The 17,013-nt window shown below is 46.9% G+C and overlaps 1 protein-coding gene across 1 annotated transcript in view; it reads right to left on the bottom strand.

Moving 5' to 3' along the window:
- Positions 1–17,013, bottom strand: part of LOC143784163 (caspase-8-like) — a 92,210-nt gene that overhangs the window by 34,660 nt on the left and 40,537 nt on the right. Inside the window, exon 5 of the mRNA XM_077272046.1 lies at positions 11,727–11,797. Coding sequence (XP_077128161.1) covers positions 11,727–11,797 — 71 coding nt within the window. The remainder of the gene's footprint in view (positions 1–11,726; positions 11,798–17,013) is intronic.

Genomic DNA, 17,013 nt, shown 5'->3' with positions numbered 1-17,013 from the left:
AGATTGCCATTAACATTTTTGTATTTTATAATAATAATAATAATAATAATAATAATAAGAGTGCCTATCATTAATTAAAATAATAATAGTTTCCTAGGCAACTGTAGGCTGTGTATTACAGCCCAAAATGTGAATAGTGTACTGATTTTCGCACCACATGAGGGAGAACTACAGCCAAAGCTTTTCCCCCCCCGTCAGTCTAGCATTAGACATTTCAGGCTATGGTTATATTGTGTTTGATCGCCATGTTAGTGGCTCCATTAAGGATTATGCCTGTAGCCCTGGAAAACGGGATTTAGAAGTTTGTGTTGCCTGTGTCTTTGTTCCAGCCTCAAATACGGAGAAGGCTGTAAATGATGTCCGACAGAGCACATGGGACTTCATATGCATCACTACCGTCAATGAGCCCATCAGGACAAAGGCTGAAGTCCGTTTTCCAGGGCTTTAGAGGTTTCAATCAGGTTTTTGAGTTAATTGTATTTTTTTTTGTTTAATATTAGCAATTTCTTTTTTTTTTCTAGATCACAATATATTTTAAAAATAAAATGTGGATATCCTGCAGTTTTCACACTGGCCACTGGAGCTATTCCAGATTATAACCTCAAATTCTTTCAAGAAAATCACATTTATATTAGCAGCAATAGACGGACTCAGGCCCTATCTTTAGTACTGAAGCATCTAATGAGATGATGTGCGATGATCATTGTGAAGGGAGCGAAAAGAGGACCTAAGAACAGCGTTCTGTCTGTCTGTCCGAAAGGCGTAAGTTGATGTTAACCCCATCCTGCTGCGGACAATTTTCATTTTGGCATTTTAGTTTTTATCCTGCCCTTCTTCTAAAAGCCATAATTTTATTTATTATTATTTTTATTATTTTTCTGTACACATATAAGGGCTTATTTTTTCAAGATGAGTTGTACTTTTGAATGACACCATTTATTTTACCACAGAATGTATTGAAAAATGATGAAAGAATTTCAAGAAAAAAAAAAACAACAACAATTTCAACATTGGAGTTTTGTCTTTACGGTGTTCATTCTGTGGCAAAAATGACCTGGCATTATGATTCTCCAGTTCAATGTGAATCTGGTGATAAAAAAAAAAATGGACAACTTGGTTATTACAATATAGTGGTGAAAAAATGTCAGATTTGTAGAAAATAACTTTTTGGGTTTGTGTCACTCATTTCTGAGACCTGTAACGTTTTCATTTTTCGGTACATGGAGCTGTGTGAGGGCTTGTTTTTTGCGGAGTGAGCAGATAGACATGACTTTTCAATTATTTTTTTTCGGCGTTGTGGCTAAGAAGAAAAACCCTCAATTTTGGGGTTTTGATTTTTTTCCATTACCGATGCTTACTGATCAGTTTAATTAGTTTGATATTTTGATACATCAGACTTTGAAGGACGCAGTGATACCAAATATGTAATATATAAAACTTTTTTTTTAAACTTGTTAATGTATTTGTTAGTATGCGCAGGAAACTTGAAACTGTGATCGCCTGATTGCCTATACTATATACAGCAATGCTTCAATATGGCTTTATAGGGACTGTCAGCATGGGATGACTGTTCAAACTAATTCTCGCCACATGGTGTTTCATGATGGGGCCAGTCATTTACATTCACCTTCCCACTTGCTTGGTTCCCCTCAATCTCCACCCTGTCTCGTATTTGATTGACAGCTCTGGCTTCATAGAGCCAGAGAAGGGTGGAGATAGATGGATGGAAGACAAGCTGGTGGGAAGGGATATATAAACAATTGGCCCTGCCATGCATCACTGAGTGTCTGTACTTGGTTTGAACAGTCATTCTGTGCTGATTGGGTCCCTTTAACCCCTTTCCGATCTCCGCCGTACTATTACGGTGGAGGTCGGGTCCCCTGCTTTGATGTGGGCTCCAGCGCTGAGCCTACCTCAAAGCCGGGACATGTCAGCTGTTTTGAACAGCTGACATATGCCCGCAATAGCGGCGGGTGAAATCGCGATTCACCCACCTCTATTAACCAGTTAAATGCTGCTGTCAAACGCTGACAGCGGCATTTAACTGGCGCTTTCGGCCATCGGGCCGGAAATAATCGCATCGCCGACCCCCGTCACATGATCGGGGGTCGGCGATGCGTCAGGATGGTAACCATAGAGGTCCTTGAGACCTCTATGGTTACGGATGCCGGCCTGCTGTGAGCGCCATCCTGTGGTCGGCGCTCATAGCAAGCCTGCAATTCAGCTACATAGGAGCGATCTGATGATCGCTGCTATGTAGCTGAGCCGATCCAGTTGTGGCAGCTATTGAAGCATGGCAAAAGTAAAAAAAAAAAAATGTTTTAAAAAATATTAAACAAATAAAAAAATATAAAAGTTTAAATCACCCCCCTTTCGCCCCATTCAAAATAAAACAATAAAAAAATATCAGACCTACACATATTTGGTATCGCTGTGTTCAGAATCGCCCGATCTATCAATAAAAAAAAAGGATTAACCTGATCGCTAAACGGCGTAGCAAGAAAAAAATTCGAAATGCCAGATTTTTTTTGGTTGCCGCGACATTGCATTAAGATGCAATAACAGGCGATCAAATGAACGTATCTGCATCAAAATGGTATAATTAAAAATGGCAGCTCGGCATGCAAAAAATAAGCCCTCAACTTACCCCAGATCACGAAAAATGGTCTCCATTTTTCGTGATCTGGGGTCAGGTGAGGGCTTATTTATGCGGGTATTGGAAAATTGCGCAATTTTTTTTTTTTTTTAGCAAAGTTTGGAATTTTTTTAAGCACTTAGATAAAACGTAACCTAGACATGTTTGGTGTAATGACCTGGAGAATCAAAATGGTAGGTCAGTTTCAGCATTTAGTGAACCTAGCAAAAAAGCCAAACAAAAAACAAGTGTGGGATTGCACTTTTTGTGCAATTTCACCGCACTTGGAATTTTTTTCCTGTTTTCTAGTACACGACATGCTAAAACCAATGATGTTGTTGAAAAGTGCAACTTGTCCCTCAAAAAAACAAGCCCTCACATGGCCATATTGACGGAAAATGAAAAATGTTATGGCTCTGGGAAGGAGGGGAACGAAAAACGAGAAAGCAAAAATGGAAAAGGGCAAGGTCGTGAAGGGGTTAAATAAATATGGTGAACAAGTTTTAATCTGATAGGGGTAGAGAATTTATAGTTTGTTTGTGATGACCCTGTGAATTGTGGACCCTGTGTTATCAGCTGTGTATATACCTATTACCTGGCAATGTTATCCTGCCTCTGATAACAAGCTAGCTGAAGACTCTTTCTGAAAAAACACGTAGTTAGAATCTAAAATAGCCCCAGTGACCAGTGTGAAAATGGCAAGATTACTGATTTTATTTTTTAATACACTGCCAAAACTTCGTGGTCTACGTTCACATTTGCGGTCTGCGCCGCAGCGTCGGGCGCCGCAGCGTCGCCGCATGCGTCATGCGCCCCTATATTTAACATGAGGGCGCATGGACATGCGTCGCACTTGCGTTTTGCGCCGCATGCGTCCCTGCGGCGCCTGCGTCCGGGCGCAGAGGACGCAGCAAGTTGCATTTTTGCTGCGTCCAAAATCAATCAAAAAAAGGACGCATGCGGCGCAAAACGCAGCATTGTGCATGCGTTTTGCTGCGTTTTTGTTTGCGTTGTGCGTTGCGGCGCCGACGCTGCGGCGCACAACGCAAATGTGAACGTAGCCTTAGATACAGTACATGTAACATGAATTAAACTGGTAATTTTCTGATGACACATTGCCTTGAACTGGTTTGACAAGCAGTCCAGGAGTGGTGATATCAGCAAGTAGGACACAGCTGCTGAGGCACTGATTGTCAAATGCCAGTACAGCACTAGAAAACCACACATTTTAGTAGCTGAAAAAGTCTAAAAAATGCAGCAATTCTAATGTCTGCTCAACTGTAGTAGAAATGGGTTGGCGGGTTTTCTCTGAGCTGCTCATATTTCAGTAAATGATCCATGGACCAGAAGATACGGAAATTCCAAAGTGGTTTTATGACCATGTGTTTCAAAGTCATCCGACTTACAGAAATATCAGCAGTGCAGAGAAAACATACCGACCCATTTCTACTACAATATCATTCCTTGATTACTAAGCTATTATAGTGGTTGTGTCTCACACAACCCCATCAGGTGAGCAATTCCTGCACTTCCAATAATCTAATTCTACTTGGCTAAGGCTCTATTGCGCTTTACGTTTTATCGATCACCCATGACAGCACCACGAGCGAGGGGAACCGCCCACCAAGGACAGGAAGCCTACAGGCTAAAAAGGGCAGCACTACTTTAGCCGACTCATCAAGTGGTGAGGTGGTCCCAGAGGGGTTAAAGGCTCATTCCACCCGGGCCGTGGAATCCTCATGGGAGGAGAGATCAAACGTCTCGATAGAAGAGATTTGTAAGGCAGCAATCCATTCTTCTACTTCCACTTTTTATAGGCATTATAGACTATTTATTAAAACAATCACACTGGCGCTCACCCTGGAAGAAAGCAATCCTCAGCTACTGGAATCAGGACAGAGCCGGTGCTAAAATCTGTCCAAATTGGGGTTCAACACAAAATACTAAAAAGATGAAGAAGAGCGCAGCTCTTTGAAGGGCGTTGGTTGGTCCTTCCCATCCTTTTTGAGTGCCACAGCGCTCCTTTCTTAGTGTGACGTCACAGGTAGGCGGAGCCTAGCGGCCATTTTTCCTGTCCTGCGCTGTATCCAGGGACGCCTTCGGCCAGGGAGTCCCTGGCTCTACACAAGCGTTTGAACATCCGATACATGCGGCACTGGAATCTTCTGATGTCCGCTTGAAGTAAGAGATTCTGCACTCGGCATCTGTACATCGCATGCTGGATAACACCCTGTATTCATAGGTAAGCTAACAGCTGCGTACACTTGTCACGCTCTCGGGGGCCAGTGGGAGCCGTGGTTGCTACTCCATTATACCCCCCATCACTACATACTGGCCTGTTGGGAGGCTTTTTAGCCTACTAACGATTATACAACGAGGTGGGTGGATACAGTGTGAATTACGTAGTTCACTACAGTTCTAGGCTATATATATTGTACATATCAATCCTCTAGCGCGGCATCTTTTTAGTATTTTGCATTATAGACGTGGGTACATCTTCCGATCTCACCTTTGGGAGAAAGGTGCTCCAGGCTATGGTCCCTTTCTGAATTCTTGTTTTCTCTGTAATTCTCTCGTGGTGCTGTCATAAGTGACTGATAAAGTCTTAGTTACTTAACGGTAACAGGATTTTCAGAACCCATGACAGTACCCTTATATTCCCTCTAATCACGTGTGAGAGAGCACTTCTTTCACTACGGCCATGATTCCACACCCTGAGTTTTTTGTTATGTGTTTTTATTGTAATAACCATGGGAAGTCTTGTCATGCTATGTAATCCAACAATCTAACTGATGGAAGTGAGAGATGCCACCTTTTTAGTCTGTAGGTTTCCTGTCCTTGGTGGGAGGATACAGTGCTGTCATGGGTTCCGAAAAAACAGGAATTTTGGTTGCTTACCATAAAATCTGTTTCTCGGAACCTTCATTGGGGGACACAGGAACCATGGGGTGTATGCTGCTGCCACTAGGAGGCTGACACTATGCACAAAAAAAGTTAGCTCCTCCTCTGCAGTGTACACCCCACCGAATGGCATTATGTACTTCAGTTAGTGAGAAAGCAGTAGGAGACAAAACAATAAGGTTGAAACATAACCACAAACATGAGAACTGTAAACACGAGAACAGTCATAGAACACAGAACAACAGAAACTGAATAATATGGAAGGGTGCCGTGTCCCCCAATGAAGGCTCAGAGAAACAGATTTTACGGTAAGCAACCAAAAATCCTGTTTTCTCTATCGCCTCTCATTGGGGGACACAGGAACCATGGGACGTCCCAAATCAGTCCCTGAGGTGGGAAAAACAGACTTCCATCAGGTCAGAAGACTCACCACTGCCGCCTGCATGATCCTTCTTCCTAGGCTGGCGTCCGCCGAAGTGTAGGTATGGACCTTGTAAAATTTGGCAAACATGTGGATGGAAGACCAGGTTGCCGCTTTGCAAAGCTGTAGGGCGGAAGCCCTATGGTGTACCGCCCAGGAAGCGTCGACTGCCCAGGTAGAGTGAGCCTTTATCCCAGGAGGGGGCACTCTGTTCTTGACCCGGTAAGCCTCCAAAATTGCCGATCTGACCCAGCGAGCAATAGTCGCCTTGGAAGCCGGCAGGCCTCTACGCGTGCCATCAGGAATGACGAAAAGAGAATCCATCTTCCGGAAAGCGGCCATTCTAGCCAGGTAGATCCTCACTGCCCTGACGAGGTCCAGCTTGTTCAATGATCTCTCCATAGGATGAATCTGTGCTGGACAAAAGGAAGGTAAAACAATGTCCTCGTTGAGGTGGAAGGTGGAAACCACCTTAGGAAGAAAGGAAGGTGTAGGCCTGAGGACCACCTTGTCCTGGTGGATAACCAAGAACGGAGGTCGGCAAGAAAGGGCCGCCAACTCGGAAACGCGGCGGATCAAAGTGATGGCCACAAAAAAGGCCACCTTCCAAGAAAGAACCGACAGGGAAACCTCCCTGAGAGGCTCAAAGGGGGAACCCCTCAAACATCGAGCACAAGATTTAAATCCCATGAATCCACGGGGGCCCTGTACGGAGGGACAGCGTGGGCTACTCCTTGAAGAAAGGTCTTAACCTGTGGCCGAGAAGATAACGTCTTCTGAAAAAGGATAGAGAGCGCAGAAACCTGGCCCTTTAGGGAACTAAGAGCAAGGCCCGAATCCAGTCCTGCCTGAAGGAAGGCCAAAATGGAAGGCAGGGAAAAGGACATAGGTGAAACGCAGTTGGACTCGCACCAACGGAAGTAAGCCTTCCAGGTACGATAGTAGATCCTGGAAGACGAAGGCTTCCTAGCCTGGATCATAGTGAGAATCACCCGGTCCAAAAAGGCCGGACGCTCTTAGAACTGCGGTCTCAACAGCCACGCGGTTAAACTGAGCGACCGAGAATTCGGGTGGCAGATTGGACCCAGAGATAGCAGATCGGGTCTGTCTGGAAGGCGCCAGGGGGCGTCTGCGAGAAGATTGACGATCTCCGCAAACCAAGATCTCCTGGGCCAATCCGGGGAGATCAGAATGACCGGCACCCCTTCCGCCTTGATCTTTTTCAACAGCTTGGGAAGCAAGGGAAGGGGTGGAAACAGATAGGGGAGCTCGAACTGCGACCAAGGAATGGCAAGAGTGTCGACGCCCACTGCGAGAGGGTTGCAAGACCAGGAGACGAACCGAGGAACCTTCCTGTTCATTCGGGACGCCGTGAGGTCCACATCCGGAGTCCCCCATCGAAGACAAATCTGATGGAAGACCTCCTGATGCAAGGACCATTCCCCTGCCACGAGACCCTTGCGGCTGAGAAAGTCGGCGGCCCAATTGTCCACGCCGGGGATATGCACCGCGAATATCACCGGAACCGTTGCCTCTGCCCAGAGGAGGATCTAGGATACCTCGGCCAAGGAGCTCCGAGTCCCCCCCTTGAGGATGTCGTCGAGGTACGGAAAAAGTACCAGTCCCCTGACCCTCAAGATGGCTAGCAGCGCCACCATTATCTTCGTGAAAACCCTGGGAGCGGTTGCGAGACCAAACGGCAGGGCGACAAACTGAAAATGGTCCTTTAGCACCGCAAAGCGCAGGAATCGTTGCTGTCCCGGGAATATCAGGACGTGGAGGTAGGCGTCCTGAATATCTATGGAACACAGAAATTCCTGGGCCTCCATGGAAGCAAGTACTGAACGAAGGGATTCCATCCTGAAGTGTCTCATACGAACTCTCTTGTTCAGCAATTTGAGATCCAGAATGGGACGAACCTTGCCATCTTTTTTCGGCATCACAAAAAGATTTGAATAGAAACCTGTGAACCGTTCTTTTCTGGGACGGGAACGATTACCCCGGCTTTGAGGAGAGAAGCGATGGCTGCGAAGAAACCCGGAACTACAGCGGGGTCTCTTGGAGTTTGGGATTCGAAGAAACGATCCCGGGGTCGTGAAACGAACTCTATTTTGTATCCCGAGGATACAACTTCCCTGACCCATGCGTTCTCTACTGAGGAGATCCAGACGTCCCTGAAGAGGAGACAGCCGCCCAGCCTGTGAAGTGGGCTGGGGTCTTGCCGCGAGTCATGCCGAGGTGGATCTTCCAGTCCTGGAAGATCTGCCCTGGGAGTAGCGGGAACACCAGGAAGGAGTGGGTCTAAAGGATATCGTCTTCTTCTCTTGACGTGCCTGTGGCCTCTGCTGCTGCTGGGAAAAGGAGTTTGACGCCGCAAAATGACGAAAAGGCCGAAAGGACTGAAATTGCCATCTAGGAGGAGGGCGACGAGGTTCAGACTGGGGAAGAAGAGAACTTGTGCCCCCGGTGGCGTCCTTAATGATTTGGTCCAGCGTAGAACCAAAGAGACGTGAACCTTGAAAAGGCAGGCTGGTAAGGGACTTTTTATAAGACAAATCCACCTGCCAGGCCTTGAGCCAAATGGTCCGGCGGATGGCAACAGCATTGCTGGACGCCTGAGCCGCACAAGACGTGGCGTCCAGGGAGGCGGAGAAATCTGGTTGGCAAGCTCCGCCAGCTGTCCGGGAGAAGCCCCGTTCAGGATGCCCCGACGGAGTTGTTTGGCCCATTTGGATATGGATTTTGAAACCCAAGTGGAAGCAAAGGCTGGGCATAGAGTAGCTGCAGCCGCTTCAAAGGCTGACTTCGCAAAGGATTCTATGACTATTGTTAGAATCCTTTAGAGATGCTCTGCCGGATAGTGGAAGGACCGTGTTGGTGGACAGCCTGGAGACTGGAGGATCCACACAGGGAGAAACAGTCCAATTGGCGGTAAGTTCTGGAGAAAAAGGATATAAAACGCTAAGGCGCTTTCCCCTCTGAAAACGTCTGGTTGGATTCTTTCTTTCTCTGGTAATGATCTCCTCAAATTCAGGATGAGGAGTGAAAAACTTGGAAGGTGGTTTAGACTGTCTAAATGAAACCGCCTGATCTGCGGGTTCCATAGAGGAATCCTTGATACCACAGGTCCGATTTATCGCTCCAATGAGGTTCTGAACCATATCCCTCATGCTAGCGATTTGGTTAGAATCCAGCTCCGAAATATCCTCCGAAGGTGCATCAGAGAACGCCTCGCCTGACTCAGGGGAGGAGGACCGGGGGAAAAGCCGACCGCAGAGAAGGACCGTGTGGCGAGATGGAGCGAGAAGAGGACTCAGACCGGTGTTCCTGTCTGGACCTTTTACGGCTTATAATGGAGGGCTCGGACGGACGATCCTGCGACCCGCTGGCTACTGCGGGAGTCTGCAGGGGTAATCGATGCAGCATGGACACCAGAGTTTGAGACACCCGTGTTAGATCCGCTACCGATTGTGACAGAGTGGAAGCCCAGCCTTGGGTGGGGGTATCACTCTCAAGTGGAGTGGCCGGGGGATCCTGGGCGGTGGGAACAATCGGGTTGCTGCAGGCCTGACAGAGTGGAGAGGACTGACCTGAGGGAAGTTTGCAGTTACAAGACGAACATGCAAAGTATTTGACGAAGGCAGAAGAATTAGAGGAAGAAGTAGGAGGACGAGAGCGGCCTCCCTTCGAGGAAGACATTTTGAAAGGTCCCTTAAGAAAATGCCAGAGGGTTAGGGGACAGGGGGGCAGAGGGGAGCGTCAGTCTACAGTGCAGAACTACTCACGGCTGAAAACGGATTCCAGGTGGAGGAAGCTGTCCAGCTTGCGGGTGGACCTCCAGGGAGGAGTAGCCCTTTAGGCAGGAAGGCAATGTAAGCTCCTGCCGCAATCCGAGAAGTGGAACCGCAGTGGCGACCGCTGAGAAGGACGCCAGAATGCGAGCTCTGGAAGGGGCGGAGCGGTGATGTGTGGCGCCAAGCAGTGGAGTAGTGGAGAGGGCGGAGTTGGCCGTGCGCCCAGGGACACTAAGATGGCGCCGGTGGGCGGAAAGTGCAGGGAGAGAGATTGTCGGGTGGGAGAAAAGCCCGCCCGATGAAAAGCGGAAGTGGGCGGAGTCGCGGCGCCGGAAGTAGGTCCGGGCAGAAGCCAGGGCCTAAATTAGAGGCCGGCGACCGCCAGAGAGGACCGCTGCACTGAAGAACGAGCAGTGCGGCCGGCGGGAAAGGAAGCAGCGTGGCTGCCTGTCAAGACCGCCGCACCGGAAAACAGAGGAACGTGCCCGCCGGAGGAAGGAAGCACCAGGGCTGCCTGTAGAGGCCACCGCGCCGAGCAGGAGACAGAGCGGCCGCCAGCCGCCGGAATAAAAGGCAGCACGGCTGCTGAAAAGGTCGCCGCGCCAAACCAGTACAACAGAGCGGCCCCCGCGGAACAAGAAGGGGAAGCGAGGCTGCCAGCAAGGCTGCTGCAGTGCAGCGACGATCCCTGCCCCGTGAGCCGATAAGAGCGACAAATAGGTCAAGGTAGCCTGGTAAAACTGCAGCCCTTAGTAAAATAAAAAGGCCCAGAGAGATCCCTCTCCTTTGATTTCCTATCTGGGACGGGTGGGGGAAATACTCACCTCAAAACTCCCACGCCGTTCGTTACTATCTTTAAACCGAGAAAGGTGTCAGACGTCCATGGAGCTGGTGATGGACGTCCTCGTCTCCTCCAACCAACAGGCTCTGGTGGGCGAGTGGGTGGGGGACGGAGCTAGGACCGGTCTTCTGAGCACGCTTGTGTGCTAGGTACTTGGTCCTGCTGTGGGATCTATGAGGATACGGGGTGGCAGTACACGCCGTACTCATAGTCCGTATTGTGGGATTACAGGTGTGACTGTTCACCCTGTATCCCTCCAGAAAAACTGAAAGAAAACGACGCACATTGAGGTAGATAAGGGTCTAATGAAAGACCCGTGTCCACCTCCTACTGACACTAAGCTAAACTGAAGTGCATAATGCCAGTCGGTGGGGTGTACACTGCAAAGGAGGAGCTAACTTTTTTTTGTGCATAGTGTCAGCCTCCTAGTGGCAGCAGCATACACCCCATGGCTCCGGTGTCCCCCAATGAGAGGCGATAGAGAAATCCTGTTACTGGTAAGTAAGACTTTTTCTATAGCAAATGTCTGTTCACGGCAAATAAGTATGTAAATGTGAGGGAATATTCCGGTATAAAGAAAAATGACATCAACTGAGGCCTTTTTGCTCTCCCAATATAATATCAGAGCATCTGCGCTGAATCACCAGGGTATTGAACATATGACCAATGTTATCTTTTATTATTTTAGAGCATTTATGACTCCTTTTTATAATTTTTTTAAGTTTATTTTTCAAAATTAACAGACAACTCCTTTAAGATAAAACTGTTCTGGGATAAACTATTTAGGAATATTTAAAATCCTATCCCCTGATATGAAAACTGATCAATGCCATAAAAAATGTCTATGCCTTCAGTAACGCCTTTCACTTAGTACTGGGGTGGCGATATTTTACAAACCTGTAGCATAGGTACATAGTGACTGCTTGATGACTATGCATTAAAACAGTAATGCAATACATAAATTACAATGCTAAAAAGGCAGAGTAAGTTGAAAAATAGCTGCTGTTTATAACAGTCAAATACTGCCCGTGAGGTATTAAAATGGATTCTGCTGATACGGGCTATAATTTAACATGAAAAAACAAAAATCATCTAAGAATCTAATATATTATAGAAAAAACTAATATAACTTACCTGTATGGAATATGGTGTCTTACAATTTTCGTCTTCAAAGGACAAAGATGAAGTCCTTGATTTTTGCCTTTCTTTGAAAAGGTAAAAAAAAAAATTAATGTTTATTTAAATACACTGAAAGGCAAATTGGTACATAAAAAGTATTTTGTTAAAACATAGATGCAATTAAATGCCTAATAATTTTCATTGTTTAAAAAAAAAAAAAAAAAGACTTCTACAAAAAAAAAAAGAAAAAAAAGAAAAGAAGAATACAACTAGAAGGATACAGAGTTTTGTGCAACATTTTCTGTGATTTTCCTTTTTTCCCCCTCTTTCTTTCTCTATAGACAACTACGGTAGATGTAGAAGTTTTAAGTTCTAGTATAACTGTCACTAACCGCGACTGGCCCATTTAAAAAAAAAAAAAAATATATATATATATATATATATATATATATATATATATATACCGTATTTTCTGGTGTATAAGACGACTGGGCGTATAAGACGACCCCCAACTTTTCCATATAAAATGTGGAATTTGGTATATACCCACCGTATAAGACGGGGGTCATCTTATACGACGTGTGGTTCCCAGGGTCTGGAGGAGAGGAGACACTCCTTCAGGCCCTGGGATCCATATTCATTTAAAAAATAAAGAATAAAAATAAAAAATATGGATATACTCACCCCTCCGACGGACCCTGGACCTAAGCGGTGCAAGCGTCTGCCTCCGTTCCTAAGAATGCAGTGAGTGAAGGACCTGCGATGAAGTCGCGGTCACGCGACCGCTCACGTGACCGCGACGTCATCGAAGGTCCTTCACTCACTGCATTCTTAGGAACGGAGGCAGACGCTTGCACCGCTGAGGTCCAGGGTCCGTCGGAGGGGTGAGTATATCCATATTTTTTTATTTTTATTCTTTATTTTTTACATGAATATGGGTCCCAGGGCCTGAAGGAGAGTCTCCTCTCCTTCAGACCCTGGGAACCATCCAGGATCGCTCTGTGAACCCGTACCCGGCGTATAAGACGACCCCCGACTTTTGGGACAATTTTTAGGGGTTAAAAAGTCGTCTTATACGCCGGAAAATACAGAATATATATATGTATGTGTGTGTGTCTGTCTGTCTATCTATCTATCGGACAACCCCTTTATTTCTTTCTGCTGTTCAAGGTTTCCATTTTCACATTTTTGACATGAACAGGAAATTTCAAAATAAAAAAATAATTTTAACACCTCACACCAAATACCCAGACTTTTTGTGACATGCTGCACATCAAAATACCATTCAGCACTTCTCACATGCAGGCATTTAAAGGGAACCTGTCACCTCCAAAATCGAAGATGAGCTAAGGCCACCGTCATCAGGGGCTTATCTACAGCATTCTGTAATGCTGTAGATAAGCCCCCGATGTATCGTGAATGATGAGAAACTGGGTATTAGACCTACTGGTAATTCGGTTTCCAGGTGTCCATCCTGACAGCACACTGTCCTTGCAGGGAAAAACACATGAGAGGTTTAAAGGTCCCACTCCGACCCCTTTCCCTTAGTGTTTTGACAAGTACCACCCCATGGATAGATGCAAATTTGAATTCTTTTAATTAACCAAATCATATTACAGCATATGAAAATAGTATACATGGGGGGAAAGTAATGGTGCTGTCAGGATGGACTCCTGGAAACCGAATTACCGGTAGGTCTAATACTCATTTTCCAGGACGTCCCCCTGACAGCACACTGGAGAATACCAAAGAAAACTCCTTAGGGTGGGACTAGTGCATGGAGAACTTTTCTCCAAAATGATGTTTGCTGGGCTGCTAATACATCAAATTTATAATGTTTACAAAATGTATTCACCCTGGCCCAGGTTGCGGCCTTACATATTTGTTCTAAGGACGCCCCTGCTCGTTCAGCCCAAGATGCTGAAATGGCCCTAGTAGAGTGAGCTTTTATTCCAATTGGGCAGTCTACCCCTTCTGACGAATAAGCTTTAGGAATTACAGTTGTGATCCATCTAGCTATGGAAGTTTTGGAAGCTTTTTTACCCCTATTTTTTCTCCTAAACAGGATAAATAGGTTAGGATCCTTTCTCCAGGAACTAGTGGCCACTAGATAGTCTAAAGGTACCTTCACATTAAGCGACGCTGCAGCGATAGCGACAACGATGCCGATCGCTGCAGCGTCGCTGTTTGATCGCTGGAGAGCTGTCACACAGACCGCTCTCCAGCGACCAACGATGCCGAGGCCCCCGGGTAACCAGGGTAAACATCGGGTTGCTAAGCGCAGGGCCGCGCTTAGTAACCCGATGTTTACCCTGGTTACCAGCGTAAAATGTAAAAAAAACAAACAGTACATACTTACATTCGCGTCCCCAGGCGTCCGCTTCCTGCACTGACTGAGCGCCGGCCCTAACAGCAGAGCGGTGACGTCACCGCTGTGCTGTACTTTCACTTTACGGCGCTCAGTCAGTGTGGGAAGCGGACACCGGGGGATGCGAAGGTGAGTATGTACTGTTTGTTTTTTTTACATTTTACACTGGTAACCAGGGTAAACATCGGGTTACTAAGCGCGGCCCTGCGCTTAGTAACCCGATGTTTACCCTGGTTACCAGTGTAAAACATCGCTGGTATCGTTGCTTTTGGTGTCAAACACGACGATACACGCCGGTCTGACGACCAAATAAAGTTCTGAACTTTGTTCAACGACCAGCGATATCACAGCAGGATCCTGATCGCTGCTGCGTGTCAAACTAAACGATATCGCTAGCCAGGACGCTGCAACGTCACGGATCGCTAGCGATATCGTTTAGTGTGAAGGTACCTTTACACTGCTTGTTTGACATCCAGGGAGTGTAAAGACTGCTTTTTTGCATTGAAAGCTTTTTTGTAAAGGAGGGTAAAATTATTTCTTGGTCCCGATTTTGAACTGATGCAATTTTTGGGATGAACGATGGGTCTAATTTTAGGATTATATGATCATCGTGAATCTGAAGATAAGGATCCCTAATAGATAAAGCCTGAATCTCTCCCACTCTTTTAGCTGTAGTAATTGCTACTAGAAAGGCTGTCTTCCAAGTACGAATTGAGATTGCCGAAGTTACTGGATTTCTACTGGCTTGAATGGTTGAAATAGCTTCATCTGATAAACCCCGAGCCTTTAAGATGTCCCTTTCAGGATCCATGCTGATAGATGTAATGTTTCCGGGTCTTGGTGTAAAACCGGACCCTGATAGATGATGTCCCTCAACGGAGGAAGCTTGATTGGATTCTCCGTAGTCATGGACCCCAGCAACGGGAACCAGCTTCTTTTTGGCCAGAATGGTACAATCAACAGAACTGTTGCCTGGTCTTCCTGGATTTTCCTGAGTGTTGGTTGCTCTTCTCTTACCACCTTAGAAATACATGAGCTGCAGAGTGATTTTTTTATATGCCTCTGGAAGCTTTAAGTGACATATGGAGCAACGGTTACTTTTTGCCAAGGTCTTGCCTGGCTTTTTAGCCGTTGGAAGGGGTGCCTGTGGAATATCCTTATCCTAATAATACAAGAATAGGTATAAGGCTGGGATAGTGTCTAAAGTGTATGATTATGCGCACTTACCCTGGCATCCTCACTCCTGAATTCCATATCTTTTTTCGTCTCCGGCATGTAGACACCTGTTCCCAGACACATGCACTGCCAGTGACGTTTGAACGTTATACCGCAGGTCCCAATTACATGCGGATCCTCGGAAGCCTGAGCGCAGATCTCCTGGAGACTGCTCGCTTAATACCCCTTACTATGCCGCTATTACGCGGTTAAACGACGGACCGGATGTACCACTGACGTCACCGGAAGTGACGCTTGGTATAGAGCACTTACTTCCGCGTTCCACGATGTGGAACGCACGCTGGGCCCCGCTGACTTCACCGGAAATGACGCTCGGTCCCGGGAGTCGCTGATGAACGCTGACTCCTCTGTGTTCCTGTATGGAACACATAGTTCCGGGCGCCTCTTCTCCTGCCTGGTGCCAGAGCCGAGAGCCCCCCAACGAGAGGAAGCGGCTCTACCCAGGAGCCCGTCCGCTCGACTGGTCTCTGGAGCAGAGGGACTCCCCACCGGGAAGTTTCTGCCCTGGGCCACTTGACAGGGGGAAAGATATTGGACCGGCCGCACGATCCCCCCTGAGCCCTCCGGTAAGCTTTCGCGCTGCGCAACTCTCGAGTGTCCCTCCATGCAGGGACAGGAAAAACACTGAGGGAAAGGGGGCGGAGTGGGACCTTTTAACCTCTCGTGTGTTTTTCCTGTCCCTGCAAGGAGGACGGCCTCCAGTGTGCTGTCAGGGGGACGTCCTGGAAAAAGAGGTTAGATTATACTCACCCAGGGGCGGTCCCGCTGCGGTCCGGTCCGATGGGTGTTGCGGTCCAGGGCCTCCCATCTTTATAGGATGATGTCCTCTTCTAGTCTTCACGCAGCGGCTCCGACGCAGGCGTACTTTGTCTGCCCTGTTGAGGGCAGAGCAAAGTACTTCAGTGTGCAGGCGTCGGGAAAGGTCAGAGAAGCCCAGCACCTGCGCACTGCAGTACTTTGCTCTGCCCTTAACAGGGCAGACAAAGTACGCCTGCGCCGGAGCGTGAATACAAGAAGAGGACGTCATCGTAAGAAGATGGGAGGCCCCGGACCGGACCGCGACGCCCATCGGACCGGACCACAGCGGGACCGCCCCTGGGTGAGTATAATCTAACCTCTTTTTCTCATCTTTCAGGATACATAGGGGGCTTATATACAGCATTACAGAATGCTATAGATAAGCCCCTGATGACGGTGGGCTTAGCTCATCTTCGATTTTGGGTGTGACAGGTTCCCTTTAAGGCAATTTTGCATCAAACTGACATTTCTCATGGGTAAAATACACAAAACTTCCTGAAATTACAAAGTTAACGGGGCAGTGTCTATGCATACCAGTTAGGTTTATGCCTTTTATTTATTTTTAATGCGTTTTTATTAAAATGGTATTCTTAAATTATTTTAATTAGGTAGAAAGCATGAAAATAAGCAAGTTTGCAATTTACTTGCTTTCTCTATCTGCTGCTAATCTCCTACAATGAAAGCTTTTATCTTTCATAGTATACAGCTGGCTTCCATGGAACCTAGACATTTGTGCAAGTCAAGACCCTGGCCAAGAGTGCTGTGGTGCAGCGGTGTCCACGCTATGCAGTGATGAGGCAGTGACCCACGAAAGTTCAAAGTAAAACGTAGTTTTAATATCCAAACAAAACAATGGTATCCTCCAGATCGCAGCCGGGAAGCAAGACAATCCCATAAATG

Source organism: Ranitomeya variabilis, chromosome 7 (genome assembly GCF_051348905.1).
Source record: "Ranitomeya variabilis isolate aRanVar5 chromosome 7, aRanVar5.hap1, whole genome shotgun sequence".
Lineage (NCBI taxonomy): Eukaryota > Metazoa > Chordata > Amphibia > Anura > Dendrobatidae > Ranitomeya > Ranitomeya variabilis.
This window is presented reverse-complemented; position numbering and strand designations above follow the sequence as displayed.